Below are 22607 nucleotides of genomic sequence, written 5' to 3'. Positions count from 1 at the left end.
GTTAACACCCTTTTTGTGGTCTTGATTTGTTGTCTCCAGGCTAAACCCACAAAGTTTCTCCAACCTTTCCTCATCAGACTTGTTTTCCACACCACTGACCATCTTTATATTACCCTCCTCTTTCTTAAAGTGTGGTGCCCATAATTGGACACAAAAGGCCTTAGGTTTGCAGCAGGGCAAACATAAAATGGAACTGTTAATTCCCATGACTTGTCAATGATGGTTTCATTAGAACAGCCTAAAATCACATTAATTCAGCTGCATCACACTCTTGTCTCATGTTCAGCTTGTGATCGGCTAGATTTTCAAGATGCTTCTCTCATGTACTGCGGCCAAGTTCCGGATCTTCCATCTTATAACCATGCATTAAAGGCAAATTATGACATCTGCATCTCGCAAATTATGTTAGTTTTGGCTCTTGTTTCCCATTCCATCAATGTCGTTTTGAATTTTATCGCTGACTTCTCAGGGCAGTTGAAGTTTCCCAGTGCTACTGATTCTCACTCCCCTGAAACATCTATATAGAAACATCCATATAGAAGTTAAGACTAGAAATGGCTACTAATCATGATTGGTTTACTACTTCCCCGTATCAATAGGACTCTGAATATCAGCTGCTGCGGAACACAAGCATTGCTCTCATCTTCTTGTGGGCTTCCTATAAGCATCTGCTTTGCTTCTGTGGCAACAGAATATTGGACTAGATAGGCTTTTGGTCTGACCCAGGAAGGTTCTTGTTATTTCCTTGAGTTAACAGGTCCAGCTGACGTATAAGATGCCTTTATACTTCTTGTTAGATGGTTCCCATGCAACACCACTGTCTCTTCTTGTGGCCAAGTCATCTGGAATGGACCCAGAAGAATGGTGGGGAGGCACTAGCTGGGGAACCCCCACGGGACAAAAGGCTCAGAGGCTGGGGATTGGTGGTGGGATGGCAATGAGTGGTCAGAGGGAGAAGCCTGGGAGGAGGAAGTGTTTGGAAGCTGAAGAGGTAACAGGGTTTAGTGAGCAGGGAGAGTCTGTGCCAGAAAGAAGTCCAGAAGCGGAAGCAAGAGACAAGGGCAGCTGAGGCAGAGATGAGTCAGGCTGCTGAAGAAGCCAAGGTGTCTCCCTCTCCTGCTGCAACAATCTATAAAACACTATTAACAAAGACTGGAAAGAGAAGTTGCTGAATTGCAATTTATTACCAAACTTAAAACCATGGAGAGACCGGGTCTGAATAGTGACATTGGATTCTTATTTCATTATACATGATAAAGCTATTTTTAGCCATCTCACCCCTTGCTTTTTCCTGTAAGACCAATTGCAGTCGTTAACAGTCGTCAACAGGTTTACCACATCTATCAGCCAATCACCCATTCCCACCACCCTTCTGAGTAATACCCCTCCCCACCCTCTCACTATATATAAGGGTCTGGTGACTTCTGTTTCAGTGTACAGTGGTATCTCTGGCTGCGAACGGGATCCGTTCCGGAGCCCCGTTTGCAACATGAGCAGAATGCAACCCGCAGCAGCACATCTGCGCACGCGCGCCTGTGATTTGTCACTTCTGCGCATGCGCGTGACGTCATTCTGCCGTCTGTGCATGCACGAGCGGCAAAGAGTGGTGAAACCCGGAAGTAACCCTTTCCGGTACTTCCAGGTCGCCGTGGGACGCAACCTGAAAAAACGTATCATGAAGCAAACATAATAAGAGGTATGACTGTATCTGAAGAAGTGTGCATGCACATGAAAGCTCATACCAATAACAAACTTAGTTGGTCTGTAAGGTGCTACTGGAAGGAATTTTTTTATTTTATTAACAAAGCAGCAGCTGAAAAATAAGCTGAACATCAGAATTACAGCAAAAGTCGTATGGTTAACAAATCCATATGGCAATCAGTACTCAAATATTAGCAACATTAATAATAGAGCAGCTAAAAATAATAGAGCTGCTAAAAAAATAAGCTATTTATTCCAGTCAGATCTTTACACAGGATGGCCTCTGTGTCATCCTACTCTTCACCAGCAAATAATAGTTATCACACCAGAGAAGAATAGCTTAATATTCAGGCCTCAGCTATCCAACTTCACCTCAGCTTTCTCCAGTGTTTGCCTCACACATCTGTCAGCAACCAACTTCCCATACTGATTTTTTTTTTTAACCTTCTGAAGGGATTTTCCAGACCAATCAAAATAAATTTACCTGATCTATAAATATTAAACACAATCTTTCTCTCTTTCCCCGCTTTCAGAACCTGTTGCGCGTTGAGGTCCCCCAGGCCACCCCAATAACTCACACTTCACACATCAATTTTTGTTTAAGGTTTTTGGCATGAATTTGGCCACAACTTTATTTAAATACACACATGTGAGTGGTTGCTTAGGCATTGGTTACGACTATCTGTCCTTGCCACAGGGACAGAACTGACTTCCGGATTCCAGCGGAAGCCAGTATGGGAGAACCATATTGGGGAGAAATGAAGCTGGACATCAGTCCCTCATCTCTCACCCTCATGCCCCCTGGGGCTTGCACAGCCCAAGTCCGATGCCAGGGACTAGGACAAAAGGGATGGCAAGCCCCTGGATTCCTTTAACAGAATTCCCTTTCAGCACCACCATTGGAGGGGTAGGCACTTACCCCTCCACCAACCAATTTTAACCAATGCCTAACCGCCAACCTTACAAGTTGTGACGATTTGCTATGCAGTAGGCAAAAACCAAATGGCAACAGCCAACAGCCAAATGGACAAAATTCCTACCAGGCCCCTGCCCCAAGGCAGACAACCCCATGACAGGCATAGCAAGGTCAGAGGACAAGAACCCCCCCCCTTTTTCAGGGAGGGTGGGCAGGTGATCTGGTGCACACAGCCCAAGAGAAGGTCCCAGGCTGCGAGCCCTGTATTTAAGACCTCTGACCCCTCCCACACTTTAGCAACATAACATTCTCCCCAGCAACACTCCTTGCCCAATCACAGCATGTGGCCGATTTCCCCAACAACAGTGGGGTGGCCTTTTTGGCCCCCACCGCAACACGTGCTCTCTATTACGGAGAACACGCTTTATGAAGCAACTGCTCAACCGGCTCAAAACCTTGAGAGTCACACTCTGGCTTCATCAAAAAGAGGTCACAGAAAAAGCTCCCCAAGGACGAAAGATAAATAGGGAGTCATATACACAACATTTCTCTACATACTTATCAGTTGATGTAACCTTGTCACCAGCCAACGAAAGCTTTTCTGCTGCATTAAGAGCCTTTGAGTCTAAGCTCTCTCAAAAGGAAAGAAGGGTCCTTATGGCAGTAAAAGTTGCAAGGAGCTAAAGAAATTCTTGCTCTGTTTTTCCTTTTTGTCACTCAAAATCGTCACTCAAAAATTCAGAGCATGCTCAGTCCTGGGTGTTCTTTGGTGTGGGTTTTTCAAATACCTCAAACACTTCAATTTGCAGAGCTGCCTCTGTAATAGGTGCCAAATAATGTACATTCTGCATTTGTAAGAAATCTTTTTTTTTAGTGTGATAGCACTCAAACTTTGGGACTTTCTGCCTATTGCCATCAGACAAGTGCTTTCACTGTACTGTTTTTGTTGTCCGCTGAAAACATTTTTGTTTAGGGAAGCCTATCCAGACATAGAATGTCAACATGTGCTTTAATCTGGGTTTTAGCTTAGTGTTTTATTTATTTTTGGATGTTTTAAATATTTGTCTTATTCTTTTTGTAAAGTGCTTTGAGGTTTGATCAAGCAGTAGATAAATCTTGTGAAACAAATCATAAAAACGTAACTCTGCAAACCTTGGGGTTCACCCAAGCATATTTCCCTTTTGTTCTCAGTGGCCCATTTTGGGTAACAGGCCTGTTATCACCCTCCAATTGAGTTTGCTGTTAGAAGGAATCATATATACCCAAATATGCATTGCTTCATTCATGTATATATCATAGCTGTCAACTTTTCCCTTTCTTGCGAGGAATCCTATTCGGAATAAGGGAATTTCCCTTTAAAAAAGGGAAACCTTGACAGCTATGGTATATATATATATATATATATTTGCTTTCGTAGATTTTCACGGGTACAGGAATGCAGGTTTTGGTGTCTTCGGGTGTCTTCCCGTGTAAGAGTCGGGGTGTCTGTGCGACGTTTCGACGAGGTCTCACTCGTCATCTTCAGGCTGGTGCTTGTTACAAGAAGCCGAAAGCACCAGCCTGAAGATGACGAGAAACAAGAAGCCGAAAGCACCAGCCTGAAGATGACGAGTGAGACCTCGTCGAAACGTCGCACAGACACCCCGACTCTTACACGGGAAGACACCCGAAGACACCAAAACCTGCATATATATATATATATATATATATATATATATATATATATATGCAGGTTTTGGTGTCTTCGGGTGTCCTCCCGTGTAAGAAAAATCTACGAAAAATCTACGAAAAGCATATATATATGCTTTCGTAGATTTTCACGGGTACAGGAATGCAGGTTTTGGTGTCTTCGGGTGTCTTCCCGTGTAAGAGTCGGGGTGTCTGTGCGACGTTTCGACGAGGTCTCACTCGTCATCTTCAGGCTGGTGCTTTCGGCTTCTTGTTACTGGAACAGAGCAGAATCTGGTGTTTGAGTTCCTATAAATACTGTTGAGGGGTGTGGTGTATAGCCTCCAACGTTCTGGGCAGAGAGGAAGTTCCTATATTAGTGTGCCTCTTCTTCTTTTGTTCCTTAATTACTTGAGGGATATCTTGAGTGTGCTTTCGGCTTCTTGTTACTGGAACAGAGCAGAATCTGGTGTTTGAGTTCCTATAAATACTGTTGAGGGGTGTGGTGTATAGCCTCCAACGTTCTGGGCAGAGAGGAAGTTCCTAGATTAGTGTGCCTCTTCTTCTTTTGTTCCTTAATTACTTAATTACTTGAGGGATATCTTGAGTGATTTCATGAGTGATATTCTGAATATCACTGGGTGGGTCATTAAGTGTAGATTAGTTGCTAAAGCTTTTGTGTCTTGACCTCTTGAGCTTGTGAAGAGTTTTTCTGAGACAAGAAGCCGAAAGCACCAGCCTGAAGATGACGAGTGAGACCTCGTCGAAACGTCGCACAGACACCCCGACTCTTACACGGGAAGACACCCGAAGACACCAAAACCTGCATATATATATATATATATATATATGCTTTCGTAGATTTTCACGGGTACAGGAATGTAGGTTTTGGTGTCTTCGGGTGTCTTCCCGTGTAAGAGTCGGGGTGTCTGGGCGACGTTTCGATGAGGTCTCACTCGTCATCTTCAGGCTGGTGCTTTCGGCTTCTTGTTACCCTATGCGTAGTGCAGCACTTGTGAGCACAACTAAATGCAGCACAGCCATCTTCTCAGAAAAACTCTTCACAAGCTCAAGAGGTCAAGACACGAAAGCTTTAGCAACTAATCTACACTTAATGACCCACCCAGTGGTATTCAGAATATCACTCATGAAATCACTCAAGATATCCCTAAGATATTAGTTGCTAAAGCTTTTGTGTCTTGACCTCTTGAGCTTGTGAAGAGTTTTTCTGAGACAAGAAGCCGAAAGCACCAGCCTGAAGATGACGAGTGAGACCTCGTCGAAACGTCGCACAGACACCCCGACTCTTACACGGGAAGACACCCGAAGACACCAAAACCTGCATATATATATATATATATATATATATGCTTTCGTAGATTTTCACGGGTACAGGAATGTAGGTTTTGGTGTCTTCGGGTGTCTTCCCGTGTAAGAGTCGGGGTGTCTGGGCGACGTTTCGACGAGGTCTCACTCGTCATCTTCAGGCTGGTGCTTTCGGCTTCTTGTTGCCCTATGCGTAGTGCAGCACTTGTGAGCACAACTAAATGCAGCACAGCCATCTTCTCAGAAAAACTCTTCACAAGCTCAAGAGGTCAAGACACGAAAGCTTTAGCAACTAATCTACACTTAATGACCCACCCAGTGGTATTCAGAATATCACTCATGAAATCACTCAAGATATCCCTCAAGTAATTAAGGAACAAAAGAAGAAAAGGCACACTAATCTAGGAACTTCCTCTCTGCCCAGAACGTTGGAGGCTATACACCACACCCCTCAACAGTATTTATAGGAACTCAAACACCAGATTCTGCTCTGTTCCAGTAACAAGAAGCCGAAAGCACCAGCCTGAAGATGACGAGTGAGACCTCGTCGAAACGTCGCCCAGACACCCCGACTCTTACACGGGAAGACACCCGAAGACACCAAAACCTGCATATATATATATATATATATGAATGAAACCAAGCACCATTGATTAAAATATAGCAGGATGGCCAACAAACTAGGTGAATTGGTTTGGGGGACATTTAATTTAGCAATTGTTACAGCACTCCCATTATAGCTATAACCATACTATAGATATTGCTTCAGGCTGAAAAAGGAGTGGATTGTCTAAGGCCACGGATCAGCCTTGATGGATTTCTAACCCCACTAAGGACAACAAGAAAACCATAACAATTCACGATATGCCTTTGAACAAAGCATCAGAAAAGGGCAGTGGTACCAAGCCTATTTGCTTTCCATTAGCCTCTGCTTATCAAGCAGGGAGGTCACATTCCCCAGTGCTTTGACGGTATCTTGAAAGGACTTATTGTAAAGGAGTGAGAGTTACATTGCTGTGGAAACTATAACTCAACAAGTTTCCTTTCTATCAGCATTCCAGCTGATAAGTGTTTCCCTCCTGGATGAAAGACCCATCAAGCGAGTTCACCATAGAGCCTACCAGGGCCAGCACATCCATGAGGCAGACTGAGGCAAGTAGAATCCAAAGGGTGATTCTCAGTACACTTAACAAACTAGAGTTCCCAGGATTCGCGCGGTGGGGGGGGGGCTGCTCATGTGCTTTAGATATGCAGTAACTGTATTGTGTTAGCCACAAGAGACGGTGAGCCCTGAGCACTAAGCTTCTAATTATTTTCAGTACAATTTGGATCACTTTTGGATTCAATTTTTAATTTAATATTGGACCTCACCCTTCCGCCATCAAAATACTTTCTTGATCTCTATCAGAATGCCTTTCTGTCACTACATGTTTCACACACACACACACACAGAGAGAGAGAGAGAGAGAGAGAGAGAGAGAGAGAGAGAGTCTTGCTGCATCTTGGCAACTAACAGATATATTGCCGGCTGTAATGGACTAGAATCCACTTCATCAAGCATGTGAAGTCTTATCCCCAACTGTGTATCACTTGGCCAATAGGCATACACACTTGGGTATTGGATGGAGGGGAAACCTACCTTTGTACATAGTAGGGCCAAATGGCCATGGGACAATTTGTGACGGTTCTATGCGAAGCTCCAGTGAATACAAGATAAGCACTAGAGTGCCCATTCATTCATAGCGAAATTAATTGGTGATAACCATCTTCCCCTTGCTGAATAACTTGAACCTGCCAAACCTACTCAGCTAAGAAAATGAGAACAAAGGAATACAAGCATTCAGGTTATTATTATTATTTTTAAATCCAGGTTTAGGTTCTGTCCAAGTATCCAAAGTTTTGTTGTTTTCTTTATCTACAAGGAGGCAAAAGACAACCATGGGCTTAATCTGAAGTGACTCTGTGCACGTGACTTGCATTAAAGCTGATCCCTTTTGGGGAATCTGGAAGTAGACGTTACTAGCTTAAAAACGCAGCTAGGTCGTTCCTTTTCTCGGTTTGGATTGCAGCTGGTTTAGGGGGGGAACTCATCAAAATGTAGCATTTCATAAGAAACAACAGGATAGGTATGGATGGTGTCTACCATCATGTGCACACTGCTCCCTAAATTAGAAGTGAGAGTGCACTAGATGACGCAGAGTAAATGAGAGAACATACACAGCCCTGGGCCATATAGCCACTCCCAAAAGAGGATATTGATTTGTACAAAGTATATGTACAGGAGCAAATTTAGAAATAGTTACTAAAATTTAAATATAAATACCTTCTCGCTGTGGAGAAGACTCGCGATCAGTCTGCTCTCTAGGGGCTAAGTGTTAATGGGCAACTCCAAGGTGCTGCCTGATCTCCCATATCATGATTCTTTATATTTAAGGCACACAGCCCTTCAAAGAGGACTTCTGTCACCCCAGCGGCTTTCTTATTCACAGTTCTCAGTAATATAAACAGCTGTGGGGCCCTGTCTGAAACTTCCTTTCCTTCGTGCATCTAGGGTTCATTTGTACATTTCATTTCATTGTTCCTCATTTTGAAAAGTGTTTATCAGTTTTTCAGTCTTTTTCTCACAGTGGGAGAAAAAAATAAGTACCTCAGCTCCAGGTCTGTAAGGTCAGATCTCCACCCGCAGTCCACTTGCTCTCCCAGGGACAAGATTACACTCTAGGTCAGCTTTCACCAACCTCTTGTCCTCATAGCTGTCAACCTTCCCTTTTTTTTGCGGGAAATTCCCCTATTCCCGCTGCTATCTCGGATTGTTAGATATCCCGTAGACTGTCTCCGGGACAGGTGAGGCTGCTGATCCCTTATTTTTGAGGCTCCCCAGGACAGATGAGGCTGAAGATCCCTTATTTTCGAGGCTGCTGATCCCTTATTTTCAAATCTGAAAGCTGACAGCTTGCCCTCCTGATGTTTTGGAATACATCAGAAGTTCAAAAACTCTGGGGGGCATCAGGTTGGTGAGCACTGGAGGGGATCATTTTGCTGTAAGCTGCTGTAACAGCTTTATGAGCAATTCCACGAATTTTTATTTAGTGCCATTTTCTTCGGATCCAAATGTTCCTTAGTTCCATATTGCAGGTGTGTGCTGCGTCCTCCTGTCGCTTAATTGCCATGTCAATTTCTCCATGAGGGTGACCTGCCACACTTGTTCATGACAGCCTCAGATTGTGTTCCTAGACACTGAGGGTGTTTTAGAATGACTGGGTGTGGGGCGGGGTGGAGGGGAGGGGAGACTCCCCTTGTAACATCTGAAGGGTTGTTTGCATTAGCCAAATGGATATACCCCTTAATAAGAAATAAAGTCTTTACACGAAATGGTGTAAAATAATTTAAAAGGCAAAGGAAACAGAAGATGTAGTGAAATGATCAAAATATAGATACAGTTTCGAAAAGAAATGTATACAATAAAATTACATGTAGGCTTGGGTAAACAAAAATAAATGTTTTACCAGGCATCGAAAACAGTATAACCAAGGTGCCTGCCTTAAACTGTACACTTTACATAGATTGTGCACATTCTGAAAAACTGTGCATGTGTACAGATCAATAAACACCGGTTGTTCATGTGATGTGAACACCCATGATTGATTAGCTGAGGTACATACTAAGAATATTTAGGTATTTGCTTGTATACGAATTATTAGTTACAGTTACCATCCCTCCTTTCCTCAAAGAAGCTCAAAATGGTGTACATGGTTCTCCCGCTTTTCTTCCTCACAACATCCCTATGAGGTAGATTTTTCTAGTCCTAACTCTGCGAGAGGAGGGGAGAATTAAGGGCAGATCCTGTGGCTGGTTCTTTAGCCCTTGCTTGCTTCAATTCATATCACACACACACACCCTTTTAAAGTTCATTACATGGCTACAATGGGCAGCAAAACTGAGGTTGAGGTGTGTATGTTGTTGGTTTGTTGTTGTTTTTTTAAAAAAGGAATCCCAAACCACAAATACTCTGAGCCTCAGACTAAACACAGCCTGCTAGAGACAGGTATCAAAAATGGAGAGAGAAAGAGCCTTTCAATTCTCACCTATTTTAAAAGTATTCTGCTTGACTTGATGTCTCTGCTTCAGCAAGAAGTTAGGCCAGCCTCGTGTACAGCCAAAAGCAGTACAGTAAGCAGCTCTTTATTCAACAGTTGTCCTTGCTTGCCCTCAGCTTTCTGGAAGTTTACCCGTCGCAATTGAAATTTTCCACTCTGCAGCGAGATGGTGTGCTGTCCACTTCTAGGGAGGAATTATTCAGTGTGCAAAGATGATGTACGGAAGGGATGAGCAATCTGTAACAATTATTATTATTGATTCTTCTGGGATCCCCATCAAATAAGGGTGGAAGCTATGCTAATTGGGGAAGTTCAGAATGCTAACAGCAGAGGGTTCTGCAAAGAGTTAAAATGTGAATATATTGTTAACCTCTATCTGTGCGCTATGTGAAATCCCAGCGTTTGTGTTTCCTGTGGGACAATAAGGCACAGTGGGATCTGTGGTGCCTTTAGGATATATGGTTTATTTACGCATATATACAACTTGAAGCCTAGATGGAGAGGAATTCTGAACATCGCCTCCCAAGTGGGGCTCTGCCCTGTTGGACATCATAGATAATTTCAGCACAAAAGTTGGTGAGTGGGAAGCATCCACAAGCAGTGGTTTTGAACAAGCACTGGTCACATTGTGACTGCTTGGTAGCAGCTTGGTAGCGCTCGTCACATGAAGAATTGGTCATGTGTGGTCTCTGAGCATGTGAAAAGATGAGCATTCCTGTGGCCCTATTTCCATCTGTTTCTCAGCAGTATGGAAGTTGGCTCATCATGTGGCTGAAAGTACCATATGAGAAACAGTTCACCGTCTACCGTGTGGCATTGGAAGCCACAGAGTTGCAAGTCAACTATAGACAGAAAATATGAAAAGAAAAGAAAATACGAAACATATTGCATACAAACATGTTAAATAGAAAAACAAAATGTAGTGTGGTAATATGAAAATCTTCCATCCAGACAAGATGTGCAAGTACTCTCACACTGTGATCCGAAACATGTTTACTCAGAAGTAAGCCCTACTGAAGTCAGTGATGTTTACTTCACAGTAGCTGTGCTTTGATTTTCTTCTGGCAGGGTGCTTATTTCTTTAACTAAAGCATGGCAGGCAGGAATTCATCAGGTAAAGCTAACATTGCATTTCATGCTCAAAGTTTCATTCATTCAAATGCTGTTTGTCCTGAAGCTGTCAAAAGCAGAGGAGTCCTGTCCAAAAAATATTTTAAAAGGCAATCCTAGTTATTAAAGCTTTATCTCCATTTTATATAATTTCTGTTTTGAAAAGGCATATGGCTCCCTTTCCATCTAAGAAGGCTGTTGTGATCATAAACTGGGCCAAATATATACAGTGACTTTCAGTGATTCCTCAGGATAGGTTAGGAAAGCAATAACACAAACTAGGAACAGCAGGGACTAGCACCTTAATAACTCACTATGGAGAATTAAATCTACCTGTGAAAAGTGCTCTCTCTCTCTTCTTTCTTTGTTTTGTTTAGAGTAGTTAGCTTGTTTTTATTATACTGTATTATGAAATGTCTTAATAAAATCTTACTTTAAAAAGAAAGCGGGTGAGAGAATTAAATCTGAGGAAGAGCTTTGCTACTAATAGAGCAGTAGCAAACAGAGCACAGGTGAGAAGCAATGTCATTCTTACCCTCTATCAGGGTTCCTTATTTGACATATTCCAGCTGTCTTCTATTCCTAACTGATTGGGGAAAGAATGCTACTATTTTCATTGGTTCTCTTGACCTTACCCTGACTCCAGGACATCATCACAGTTATTTAAAAGGGGAACTGTATGGGTGACTAGTGTGTTCTTTTGGTGGTTTTCCCCTACAGGTAAGAGGGTTAGTAAAAAGGGTTTGGGATTGTGATAGGTGTGCCATGGTGCGTTGTTTTGAAAGTGTGTCCCATTTGCTTTCTGTCTGTGAAGGTGTTTGCTGCCAGGCTCTGTATGGCTGTTGATCTTTTTGGCTTATTTCTGGGGGAAGGAAAGGAAAGGAAATACAAGTAAGCTGAGAGCAGCAGCTTCCGCTCTGCAGATGCAAAGCAGGAGAGCCAAGCCTTCTTTCCTACTGCTGTATAGTGGCAGTCTTTTGCAATGAGAACTTAAAAAGAAATGTAGGAAATTATAAATGTCTTAATAAGTGGTTATGTTGCAACACTTCCTTGTGCTAATGTGGTCCTTTATGCAAAAATAGATCTTGCTGAGTTAACTGGAGCTTGGTGATAATATCTTAGTATGGTCACTTAGTACTACAGTCTGCTTGGCATGCACAAGATCCCAGGTTTGAACCCCAGAAGTTCCAGGCAGGAAGAGCAGTGTACCACAGGGCCTCCTGATGCAGCGCCTGTGTGAATCAGTGTGCCTGTTCCTGCAAGGCACAAATGAAAGATGTCAGTAAGAATCTCCTCAAAAGATATTCAGTATAAAACTGTTTGTTACTTCTGCATAGTTCCTCTTTGCATTGGGTCAGTCTCTTTGACATCAAATACGTCCTCATAAACATGACCACTTTTTATTTGGTGCTAGAATTGGCCGATACAGTTCACTTCGTGATCCTGTCTCTTCTGCTGTTTTAGATGCTGCAGCCATTTTGTGTCATGCCACACCTTTGCAGCAGCCATTTTGTTCTATGCCCTATAGTAGCCATTTTTTGATGGGGGGGGAGCATGGCACGTTCTCCAAGTTCCAGCTGTGCCCAATGGCCCAGAAAGGTTGGTGACTCCTGGTGTAGACACTATTGAGATGGACCAGTGTTCCAAGTTGCACAAACCTATTCCCATTTGGGGAATAATCCTCTCCACTTAAGAGAGAACTGGGGTGTCATCTTTTTCAGCATTGTGGTGATGGGTTTAGTGAGCTGCTAGCTACAAACATTTCTGTTTTAGGAGTTTCACTTAAGTTCTTAAAGAGACAAGAGCCAAAACAGGACAGCCTTCCCAATTCAAATGAGTGACTTGTCTTGTTCAGTACTTGTTAGGCCAATGCAACTCTTCTGTGGCAAATTAACTGTTGACCTCCTTTTCCAGCTCCTGCTAGTTGCAGTGCCAAGTTATGTCTTCCAACAGTCAAGGAAATATGTCTTCCCATGACAAGGTGCAAGAGGCATCTGCACAGGAGGAGGTGAGTTCGGAAAAATGGGCTGTGAACAAGTCTATGCAATGAACAGCCTCCAAAACGCATTATTGCATGTTTTGTACAAAGTGTTTCAAATGACGAGTGTAGGTTAGTCCTAGCTCAAATTGGTTTTGCAGGGCTACACAGGTTGTACATACCATACTCTGACTAAATATTTCCTCCCTGTGTAGAATGTCTTGAGAAGAGTAGTCAGCATGCCATTGGTTAGCTCTGCCTATGACATGGCTGCGAACGCCTACAACTCTACCAAGGGCAGCCACCCCTATGTGAAGTCCGTCTGTGATGTTGCCGAGAAGGGCATGAAGACCCTGAAAGAAGTGGCGGTCAGCACGGCTCAGCCTATCCTGACTAAACTTGAACCCCAGAGTAAGTCAAGGGCAGACTTCTAAGCAAGCTTGTCCAACAGTAGGCGAAATACTAGGGACAAAAAGACCTATTGATGCAATGTCCGTGGAGTAACTTCCTGCTTAATAAGTGGAGGTGGTTTGCATGTTCAGATTATATCGTGAGATATATTGCATGCATGGGTGTCCACAGGAATTTTTCCATGGGAGAAAAGGAAATGCTTTAAAATAAAATAAAATAAAATTGAGAACTGGGCTACCATTTCTAGCGACTGAGTAGTGGTGAAATTCAGGTAGTCTGTGTCCTTGATACATCCTTCTGTGCTAGTGGACTGGGTAACTCTGTCACTGTGGGACACGTATGAATGTGTAACATCATGGAGAGCTCTTAGCTGTGCTTGAAAACTGGTGACATTGCCCTGGTTTCTGCGCCTGCCTTCTCTACTTATCCCAGCTGCATTCATGGCAGCTTCCCATCCCTGGGGCGAGGCTTTCAAATTGCCCTTACAAATCTAGAAAGGTACTAGAATAATAAGGCCAGCCTCTTAAAGCTGCAACCCTCTAAAAACCGCAAAAGGTGTGTTTGTAGATGGGAAAGCTAAAGCTTGTGAAAACGAAGACTTGGAAATACATTGGGTTTTTCATACTGGCATAGTAGAAAGCAATAAGATAACAATTTTCTGTCTTCGTAGTTGCAGCAGCAAATGAGTATGCTTCCCGGGGCTTGGATGCTCTGGAGGAGAAGCTGCCAATTCTTCAGATGTCAGCTGATAAGGTAAGCTGTGGTGCAGCTAGGTTGGGACCTTAGGAGCCAAAGTCCAGGGAGGCAGAGATAATGTCAGGCCTGTTTGCCATGGCCCTTATTAGCACCTGGGCATCCTCTCTTATTTCAAGAACATTTTCTAGTCAAATAACATGTCAGCCCAAGTTTGCACATGATTACATGTGCTTGCTCTTATTATTTTCACTTTCAATAAATATTATCCTTCCGTACTGGCATGGTTCTGTTACACTGCCGGCGAGTATCTGTATGGAAACAGCGTGTGGTTTCTTGCTGCCTCGCAGGTTGCTTCTGACACCAAGGAGATGGTGTCGTCCAAAGTGGCAAGCGCTAAGGACGCCATTGCCGGCAAGCTGTCTGGAGTTGTAGGCATGACGAAAGAAGCTGTGCAGGATGGCATGGAAGCAACCAAGTCTGCTATTGGCCAGAGTCTGACCACCGTTATGGAATCCAGAATGGGCCAGATAGCTGTCAGTGGTGCTGAGGCAATGCTTGGCAGATCTGAAGACCTGATAGATGAATATCTCCCCATAACAGATGAGGAACTGGGTATGTAACTTAAAAATCAATGACCTCTTTCCTAAAAAAATTTAAAGTCGAGGAGAAGCAGAGTTCAATGCCAGTTATGTAAATATATTGCCAGAGGTTTTAAAAAGCCATTCCAAACAGAAATGTTTTCATTACCTGCCTAAAATGCTAGAGAAGGGACTAGTCTTGCCTCCTTTGGGGGGGGGTGTTACCACAGATAAGGCCCTGTTTCATGTTCCCATCAACCAAACTACTTTAGTTGGTAGGGCATCTAACAAGGCCTCTGAAGATCTCAACCTGCAGGCAGGTATACACAGAAGGAAACAGTCTTTCAGATATCTGTTCAATGGGTCAGTGTGTCTGGCTGTTCGCCATAAGGTTGGTGGTTCAAGCCCACCCAGGGACACCCATAGACAGGATTGTTGCATTGCAGGGGGTTGGACTACATAACTCTGGGGGGGGATCCCTTCCAACTCTACAGCTTTTTGATTCTATAAACTGGTAGGAAATCTGTTTCAGTGTGTAATTGTAATGGGATGGAATCCCCTTGACTCTTTCAAGCAGCAGGGCATTGGTGCAACGGCTGGTGTTTGGGGCGAGGGAAGGAGAGCAGCAGGGTTGCTTTTCAATCTCTCCCCATCTGACTTCAGTTTGGACAGGAAACCTCAAATGTAAAAGCCCGCAAGACATTGTGCAGTTATCTGGGGATTACTGTGTTGTTCATATCTTCATCATTGGGACCCACATTGTATTCCCCTCCTCCAAATCTACAGCTGCATACCTTGCACTGAACAATAGAAACTGTGCTATGAAAGATGTAGCTTTCCACTAGGCACCGAAATACGGTATTATATGCGGGAGCGATTGGAAAACACACTTTGTGCACCAGCCTTTGCCTTCAAATGTGAATTTAGCAATCAATTCCTAGATTCCCTGCCATGGTACCCCTTCAAATGGGCAGTGAAACTTTCCTTCCCTACACATGATTCTAGTAAAGGAGCATGAGACATCAAGGCTGCTGAATCCACTGTGGTCTTCTCTTCCTTAGCTGAGATTACAGCAGCTGCAAAGGATGGCAATGTGGTTCCGGTGCAGCAGTGTGAGCAGCAGGAATATCTGGTGCGCTTGGGCTCCCTTTCAAGCAGACTCCGCCAAAGGGCCTACTTGCACGCTGTGGCGAAGATCAGGCGAGCCAGGCAAAGGATCCACGAGTCTCTCTCCCAGCTCCAGCAGATAATTCACATGGTATGAGCTTGGTCTCCCCTTTTAAGACTGTCCTGTGCCACTGCAAATCGCCCTTTTAATTATAGAAAAGCACCTGAGCAATCAAATATTTTAAAGCTGCAATTTCAGAGTCCATGTTTTCTTTAAATGGAATGGAATTTGACCATGATCTGACTCCCAAGGGGAACCTTGCTTAGTTTATGGTATTTGGGTGGGGGGGGGGGAACATTTGGCCCTCTAGACGTTGCTGAACCACAACTCCTGTCATGGCTATTGGCCATGACTTGGTGGGGCTGATGGGAATTGTAGTTCAGCAAGCATCTGGGAAGCTAGAGGTTTTCCACACCTGCGCTATATGAACTTTGGTGCTTATATGCAAGGGATGCATAGTCCAGGTTATGTGATACTGGACCCTTGGGGAGTTTCCCAAATGCAAATTTGTGGCAAGCACTTATATGGGGCTTAAGGTGTGGGTGTGGGAAACCTGTAGCCCCTCCAGTGGTTTCTTAGACTACACCTCCCATCATTCCTGACTAGGCTAAGCTCATAATTCATGGGTTTCCCATCCCTGAGCTGAGGAATGCTCCATTAGCTTTGTGTGTGTACACACACACACACACACACACACACACACAAACACACACACACACACACACACGTATCTCTTTAGAAATCTCTAAGGGCCCTTGAAGGAATGAAGCTTACACTGATGTTTCCATCTGATTCCTTTTGATATTCTTCTGACTTGGATAACTTATCCAGAAAAGATGGGTGACAAATTGCAAGGCAGAACAAGGATGGGGAAGCTCACTTCAGCCCCAGCCAGCATGGCCAACAGTCAAGGGCAAGTTGAGATGTGTTCCAGCAACACCAGGAGAGCCACAGTTTCCCCATCCATCATAGAGGGAGTTCCATAGGTGGTATTGCTTCAACCTTGTTCCAACACACTTGGGTAAACGTATCCTGGGGAAAGTAGACTTGTTACATAATCTAGCATATTGTCACCAGCATAGTAGAAACCAATATCTCCAAATTTCAGCCACTTGCCATTTGTTTCTATTAGCAAAAAGGGAGGCGAAAAAAACACACATCACACAAGCTCTATTTTTCCTATTTTGGCTTGAACAAAAAAAAACCCCTATAGTAACATAATTGGCTTTTTAAAAGTGCTATGTAGCTTTTTGAATCAGAGGCCCAAGGAAGCCATTCCTGACACCACACACAGAGATTTGTCCGGGGGGGGGGCACACTTTACCCAGCTTATTTGAATTTGGCCATGTTGACTACTTAGCTCCTGTTGAAAGTTAAACTAGTGTGTGATGTTCCCCTCCAGATTGAATACATGAAACAAGGTGTGGGGCAGACCTTTCATGAGGGTGAAAAGAAGCTTAGCCAGATGTTGATCGAATGGAACAAGGCAAACCCAGAAGCAAAGGATAACAAAGATATGGTGCAGCTAGAGGTATGTCTTTGCAATGGCTTTGCCTGTCCCCGTTAGGAAATACGGCTTGTCAGTAATGGCTTGCTTGTCTCAACAGGTAGAAAGCCAAACCCTGACAATGTTTCAGTACCTGATCCATCGTCTGCAGACCGTTAGCCAAACACTGGTGTCCAGCATCCAAGGATTCCCTTCTAGCCTGGAGGATAAGGTGCAAAAAGTCGGCCAAAGCACTGGAGAACTTCATGCTGCCGCTTCCATGGTCAGATCCTTCCAGGACCTCCCCAGCACCCTCCTGGCCCAGAGCCGCCAGACAGTGCAGAAAGCGCAAGAATACGTGGATGAGCTGCTGGAATATGTCACTCACAACACCCCTCTCTCCTGGCTGGTGGGGCCTTTCGTGCTCTCTGGCAAGCTGCCTGCTGAAGTTTCAGAACCAGCAGATTAAGGCAAGACCTCTTGCAACAAGCCTGCTATGCACTCTTTTTGCTCTAGATGTCAGCACTGTATTTCGATAACTTCGTGGCAGGTGAGCCCTGTACAGTGTAGAAGATGAGCGTCTTTGTGCTGGCTGAACTCTCAGAATTGTAAATATCCAAAAGCAGTCACTTTATTTATTTAATATTTCAAAATGTTGTAGAGCAAAGCTGCTAATATTGAAGTGGTGGTAATTAAATAATGGTCAAAACTGGTATAGTTGGGAACCCTGCTGTCGCTGCCCCAAAGGAACAACGCATGACTTGTAGTTGTCAAATCTTGCTTTTGTGGGAAAGTGTTTAAAAGAAGGCCAAATAAACACTGCTGCATTCCAACACCGGTCTCCAGTGTGTCTCTGGCTGCTGCGGACAAAACAAAGCCCAAATTTGTTTGCCAGGTACTTCTGTAAGGTGCTCAGCAAACTGGGACATAACAAAAACAAATGAGAGGGGTCTCTTTTAAAAGATTAGTGGCATGGCCTTTTGTAGAATATTGGTAGCCAGCTTTGTGACCTACAGGCCACAGACAGCCTCCCATACTCCCCCCCCCCACAGGGTGCCCTACTGCAGGTGGAGAGCAAAAATTGACGGGCAAGTAGGCATTCCTGAACATTTGTAGGCTAGTCACGGCATGAGGCAGAGTCACACTTTGGAACACTACTTAAACTGCCGCTGCTTTGTTTGCACTTGTTCAGGAGTGCCTAGGGCTGCATTTAGTGGTGGGAGGTGCAAGCCCATTGTACAGGATAGCCAATGTTTAGTGGAGGCTTACCACTTAATACGCTTGGCAACTGCTGGGGCCTTGGCATCCTGGTAAGCTGACAGCTGCCCTGGCAACCATTTAAAATTTCCCACAATATCCCAGAGCTCCTGCTACAGCATTCTAGCAACTGTCAATCACTATGAACCATTTTTTTTTCATAGTAAGCAACAAATATAATACATAAATGGGCAACGTGATACAATTTTAAATGGCAGCCTCCACTGTGTGGGGGGGGGGACACATGTGCCATTCAAGTTTCCCACAATGCCTTTAATGAGTGTTCTGGGAAATTGAAAATGGCGACTTGTGGCTGAACACCTTTGCTGTCAAGTAGGCCCTGTGGCTGGGGAGTAGCATTGAAGGAGGAAACACATGGAGGCTACTTTGCCAAGAAGCCCTCACACCTGAAGATTACCCTGTAGCTAGGAGTATTGCATATATTCTATGCAAACTGCTTAGAGGTTATGGGTGGTTTATTTAACCAATTCTGTTAAATAAACAGAAATAAATATCTCTCAGCTGGATATCAAAGCACCACGAGCAGATCCAGACACTCACAAAAATTAGGTACTTGGCCAACATCAATATGTGAGAGGAATTTACCTGGTTAGTCACTGGGTTGTATTACAATCCTGATTTATTCCAGAGCCTCTTATCTTTTTACAATTAAAGATACCTATAGCTTTCACCCGGCCTGCATTCTCTAGTTCCTCAATGGGACCAGAGATGCAATCAACCAACAGAAGGCAAACCTATAAGATGGAATGTGAGCAAAAGATAAATAAATTAGGTTCACAGCTAGTCAGCTCCCATTTTGCAAAATAATGCACTTGAGTGTGAAACAACAATCAGGCGTAGTTTTCTAAGAACAAAGCTTAGATATAACTCATTGGAAGAAATCTTTCTAATTAATGAGAACAACTCCATACTTGCCCAAATTCCTACCACTACAATGGATCATGTAAGGCAAGAATGGATAATCTGTGGACCTGCAGATGTTTTATTACAACTCAACATCATCCCTGACCTGTGATCATGCTAGCAGGATCTCATGGGAGATAAACTCTTAACAGCATCCAAAGGGCCACAGGTTCCCCATCTCTGTTGCAGATGACCAAATGTGCTTATCAATCTCAACTTGCCAGTGTTGGAAAGTTCACAAGAGTTATGGCCTATGAGAGCCATATGGTTTCACACTCCCAAACACAGATGTGGATCCAAATGGAGACATCAAAGATGGCTTCTCCCACATCACCCCTCACCTCCCATGTGCCCAGGAAATTTGTGATACTGGGCAGTGCCATCCCATTCTCAACTTGAGGAAAAAGCTCATCTCCAGCCTGTTGGAAGCAAAAGACCACACCAACAGTCTCCAAAACATTTGGTTTAGTTAGCATTAAAGATCTCTCCCATTTTATCCAGACACTTTAAAGCAGAGGTAGGAATCCTGTGGCCCTCCAGATGTTGGATTCCATCTCTGCTCTGTCAGCAGAAGCCAGAGCAAGGACTCCCAATAGCACAATGGGGCTTCCCCCCCCTCCACATGCCCCCTGCCCCCCGCCCCCCAAAAAACCAAAAAGCACTCTGGAGGGTCAGGATAATCCCCAGAATAGAATGATAGAGGAGGAGAGACTGAAATGCTCTCTTTAACACTATGTTGAACTCCACCCTAGGTCCACAAACAATTCATAATTATTTTTTTAAAAAATCCATTGTTTGGATGTTTCCTTTACATTGAAATGAATGTAAGTTGCATGACTTGCATAAATAGTTACGCAAGTTATATAACTTGCACAACTTACTTATGTAAGTTATATGATTTGCATAGATTACATTCAATAGCAGACAGGAAGACTAACACAGTAGTTCCTGGAAACGACATTGTAGCATAATGGAAACGGCACTGGTTACGATGAATGCAGATCAGAAAGGAAAATGCTGCCTTCTTGCACCCCTCATTGTCACCAGCTGTGCTCCTGGATCTGATCTGGGAGTGACTCCAGGGAAGGGAAGGCAGTCAGAACTAGCACTGGCATCGACAGTGACTTTACAAACTGTGACTTTAAGCATCTGTGTTTGAGCTTGCTTTTCCTTCCTCCCTCCTATTCCTTTTCCCTTGTGTATGTGTCATGTCGGGATGCGGGTGGCGCTGTGGATTAAACCACAGAGCCTAGGGGACTTGCCGATCAGAAGGTCGGCGGTTCGAATCCCCACGACGGGGTGAGCTCCCGTTGCTCGGTCCCTGCTTCTGCCAACCTAGCAGTTCAAAAGCATGTCAAAGTGCAAGTAGATCAATAGGTACCACTCTGGCGGGACCGTAAACGGCGTTTCCATGCGCTGCTCTGGTTCACCAGAAGCGGCTTAGTCATTCTGGCCACATGACTCAGAAGCTGTACGCCGGCTCCCTCTGCCAGTAAAGTGAGATGAGCGCCGCAACCCCAGAATCGGCCATGACTGGACCTAATGGTCAGGGGTGCCTTTACCTTTACTTATGTGTCATCTCTTTTTAGAATGTGAACCTGAGAACTGGTTTTTGTAAGCTATGCTGAGAATCTTTTTGGCTAAATGGCAGGGGAATAAATCCTGTAAATACAGTGGTACCTCGGGTTACATACGCTTCAGGTCACATACGCTTCAGGTTACAGACTCCGTTAACCCAGAAATAGTACCTCGGGTTAAGATCTTTGCTTCAGGTTGAGAACAGAAATCATGCTCCGGCAGCATGGCTGCAGCGGGAGGCCCCATTAGCTAAAGTGGTGCTTCAGGTTAAGAACAGTTTTAGGTTAAGAACAGACCTCCGGAACCAATTAAGTACTTAACCCGAGGTACCACTGTAAATACACAGACACCCTTCTGGAGCCCGTTCTCGTCTCTGAAGCACTCGGAGGTGTGCAGAACTGCCGAGCTGTTAGTATGTGGACATCTGCATCCACGTTTTTGGCAGATGGGTGGGTCCAAGTGGAAAGGTTGGCCCAGCAGGGTGAGAAGTTGTTCTTAAGCAGGAGCTGTGTGCCATTGTGGGAACTTCGCCGTGACACCACTCTCACCTAGATACACACACTGCTCTATGCCTCGCCCTCGCTGTGACACCAGCTGCTGTATGGAGCCATAAGCAGGAGTGACCTTTTCAACCCTCTTGCACTGGAACATGCAGGGGCAATTCTAATTGGTCTCAGGGATCATTAGAGCAGCCTGTGCATTTTTCAGTGGGAGTTGAACTGGAGTTTAACTTCTCAACAGCCCGGCTTGGCCCTCGCACAGCTCTTATGATTCAGCAGGATTCTTCAAGTGAATTTTATGCCACACTTTTATTTTTAACCCTTATTTATCTTTTGTCCAAAGAACAGGACTTGTTTTCAGTTCCAGCACCTCTCAGGTGGGCACCATTGTCACTATAAGAGAACAAGGGAAGTGGCCACAGTGAGTTCTGGCACCTCTGTTTCTAGAAAAATAATGCTGTCTAAGAACTGTTAATTTGATGCAGGCTGGCAGGCCTACAGTTATGACTTCCCCACAAAGAATTATGGGAAGTGTGGTTTGTTCAGTGTGCTGAGAGACGTTAGGAGACCCCTATTCCCCTCACAGTTCCAGTTCCAAGTGGTTTAACCATCAATTCGTCTTCCCAAGGAACTCTGGGAATTGTAGCTCTCTGAGGGGAATAGGGGTCTCCTAACAACCCCAGCATCCTTAACAAGCTGAAGTTCCTAGGATTCTCTGGGGTGAGACATGACTGTTAAAGTGGCATAAATGTAAGACGTGAGTGTGGCACTGCTGCATTAAGCAAGTATTCCTGACATTTTACAGCCTGTTTTTGCATCACTTTCCATACTGCAACATTTGGGTTAATAGGTTTGTTGCACAAGACCTCTGAATCAGAGCTGAACATAGCAACTATCTGGGAACATCCCTACTTCAGGGCTCAGGGTGAAAAACTTCAGCATAAATATCTGGTCATTTGTCTACTGAGATGGGTTTTTGGGTGTTGACTATGAACCCTGATTTGATGTATTATTTACTCAGTTTGGGGTGGTGTTGCTGCAAAATATGGGATTTGTCCTGCAAAACCCTGCCAACAACTGCACTGGTTTCGAGGGGGGGTTCCAAATTTGGGGGTTCGTAGTCAAGTAAGCTGCATTTTTCCATTGTCTTCTAACTGGTCGCCCAGCGAACTGGTGGAGACTGAATGAAAACAGCATGTGACCTCTGAGTTGA

The 22607-nt window shown here is 44.2% G+C and overlaps 1 protein-coding gene across 6 annotated transcripts; it reads left to right on the top strand.

The window, feature by feature from the left end:
- Nucleotides 1–8579: 8579 nt before the first annotated feature.
- Nucleotides 8580–17984, top strand: LOC309541351 (perilipin-3-like). Of its 6 annotated transcripts, none has more exons than XM_082239150.1 (8): nucleotides 8580–8746; nucleotides 12733–12826; nucleotides 13012–13207; nucleotides 13878–13960; nucleotides 14251–14515; nucleotides 15543–15739; nucleotides 17052–17180; nucleotides 17257–17984. In XM_082239150.1, exons 2-8 carry the CDS (start codon nucleotides 12758–12760, stop codon nucleotides 17602–17604), a joined length of 1287 nt encoding a protein of 428 aa, XP_082095276.1. In that variant the 5' UTR covers nucleotides 8580–8746; nucleotides 12733–12757; the 3' UTR covers nucleotides 17605–17984. The 6 variants fall into 6 exon arrangements, 5 of the variants coding, with proteins under 5 accessions (XP_082095276.1, XP_082095278.1, XP_082095279.1 ...); XM_082239152.1 differs by lacking the exon at nucleotides 8580–8746 and adding an exon at nucleotides 8906–9400; XM_082239153.1 differs by lacking the exon at nucleotides 8580–8746 and adding an exon at nucleotides 9606–9781.
- Nucleotides 17985–22607: the final 4623 nt, after the last annotated feature.

The sequence above is a fragment of the Podarcis vaucheri genome (genome assembly GCF_965113315.1).
Source record: "Podarcis vaucheri genome assembly, chromosome: 10".
Taxonomy (NCBI): Eukaryota; Metazoa; Chordata; class Lepidosauria; order Squamata; family Lacertidae; genus Podarcis; species Podarcis vaucheri.
The sequence above is the reverse complement of the archived record's forward strand: the minus strand, read 5'-3'. Positions and strand labels throughout refer to the sequence as shown.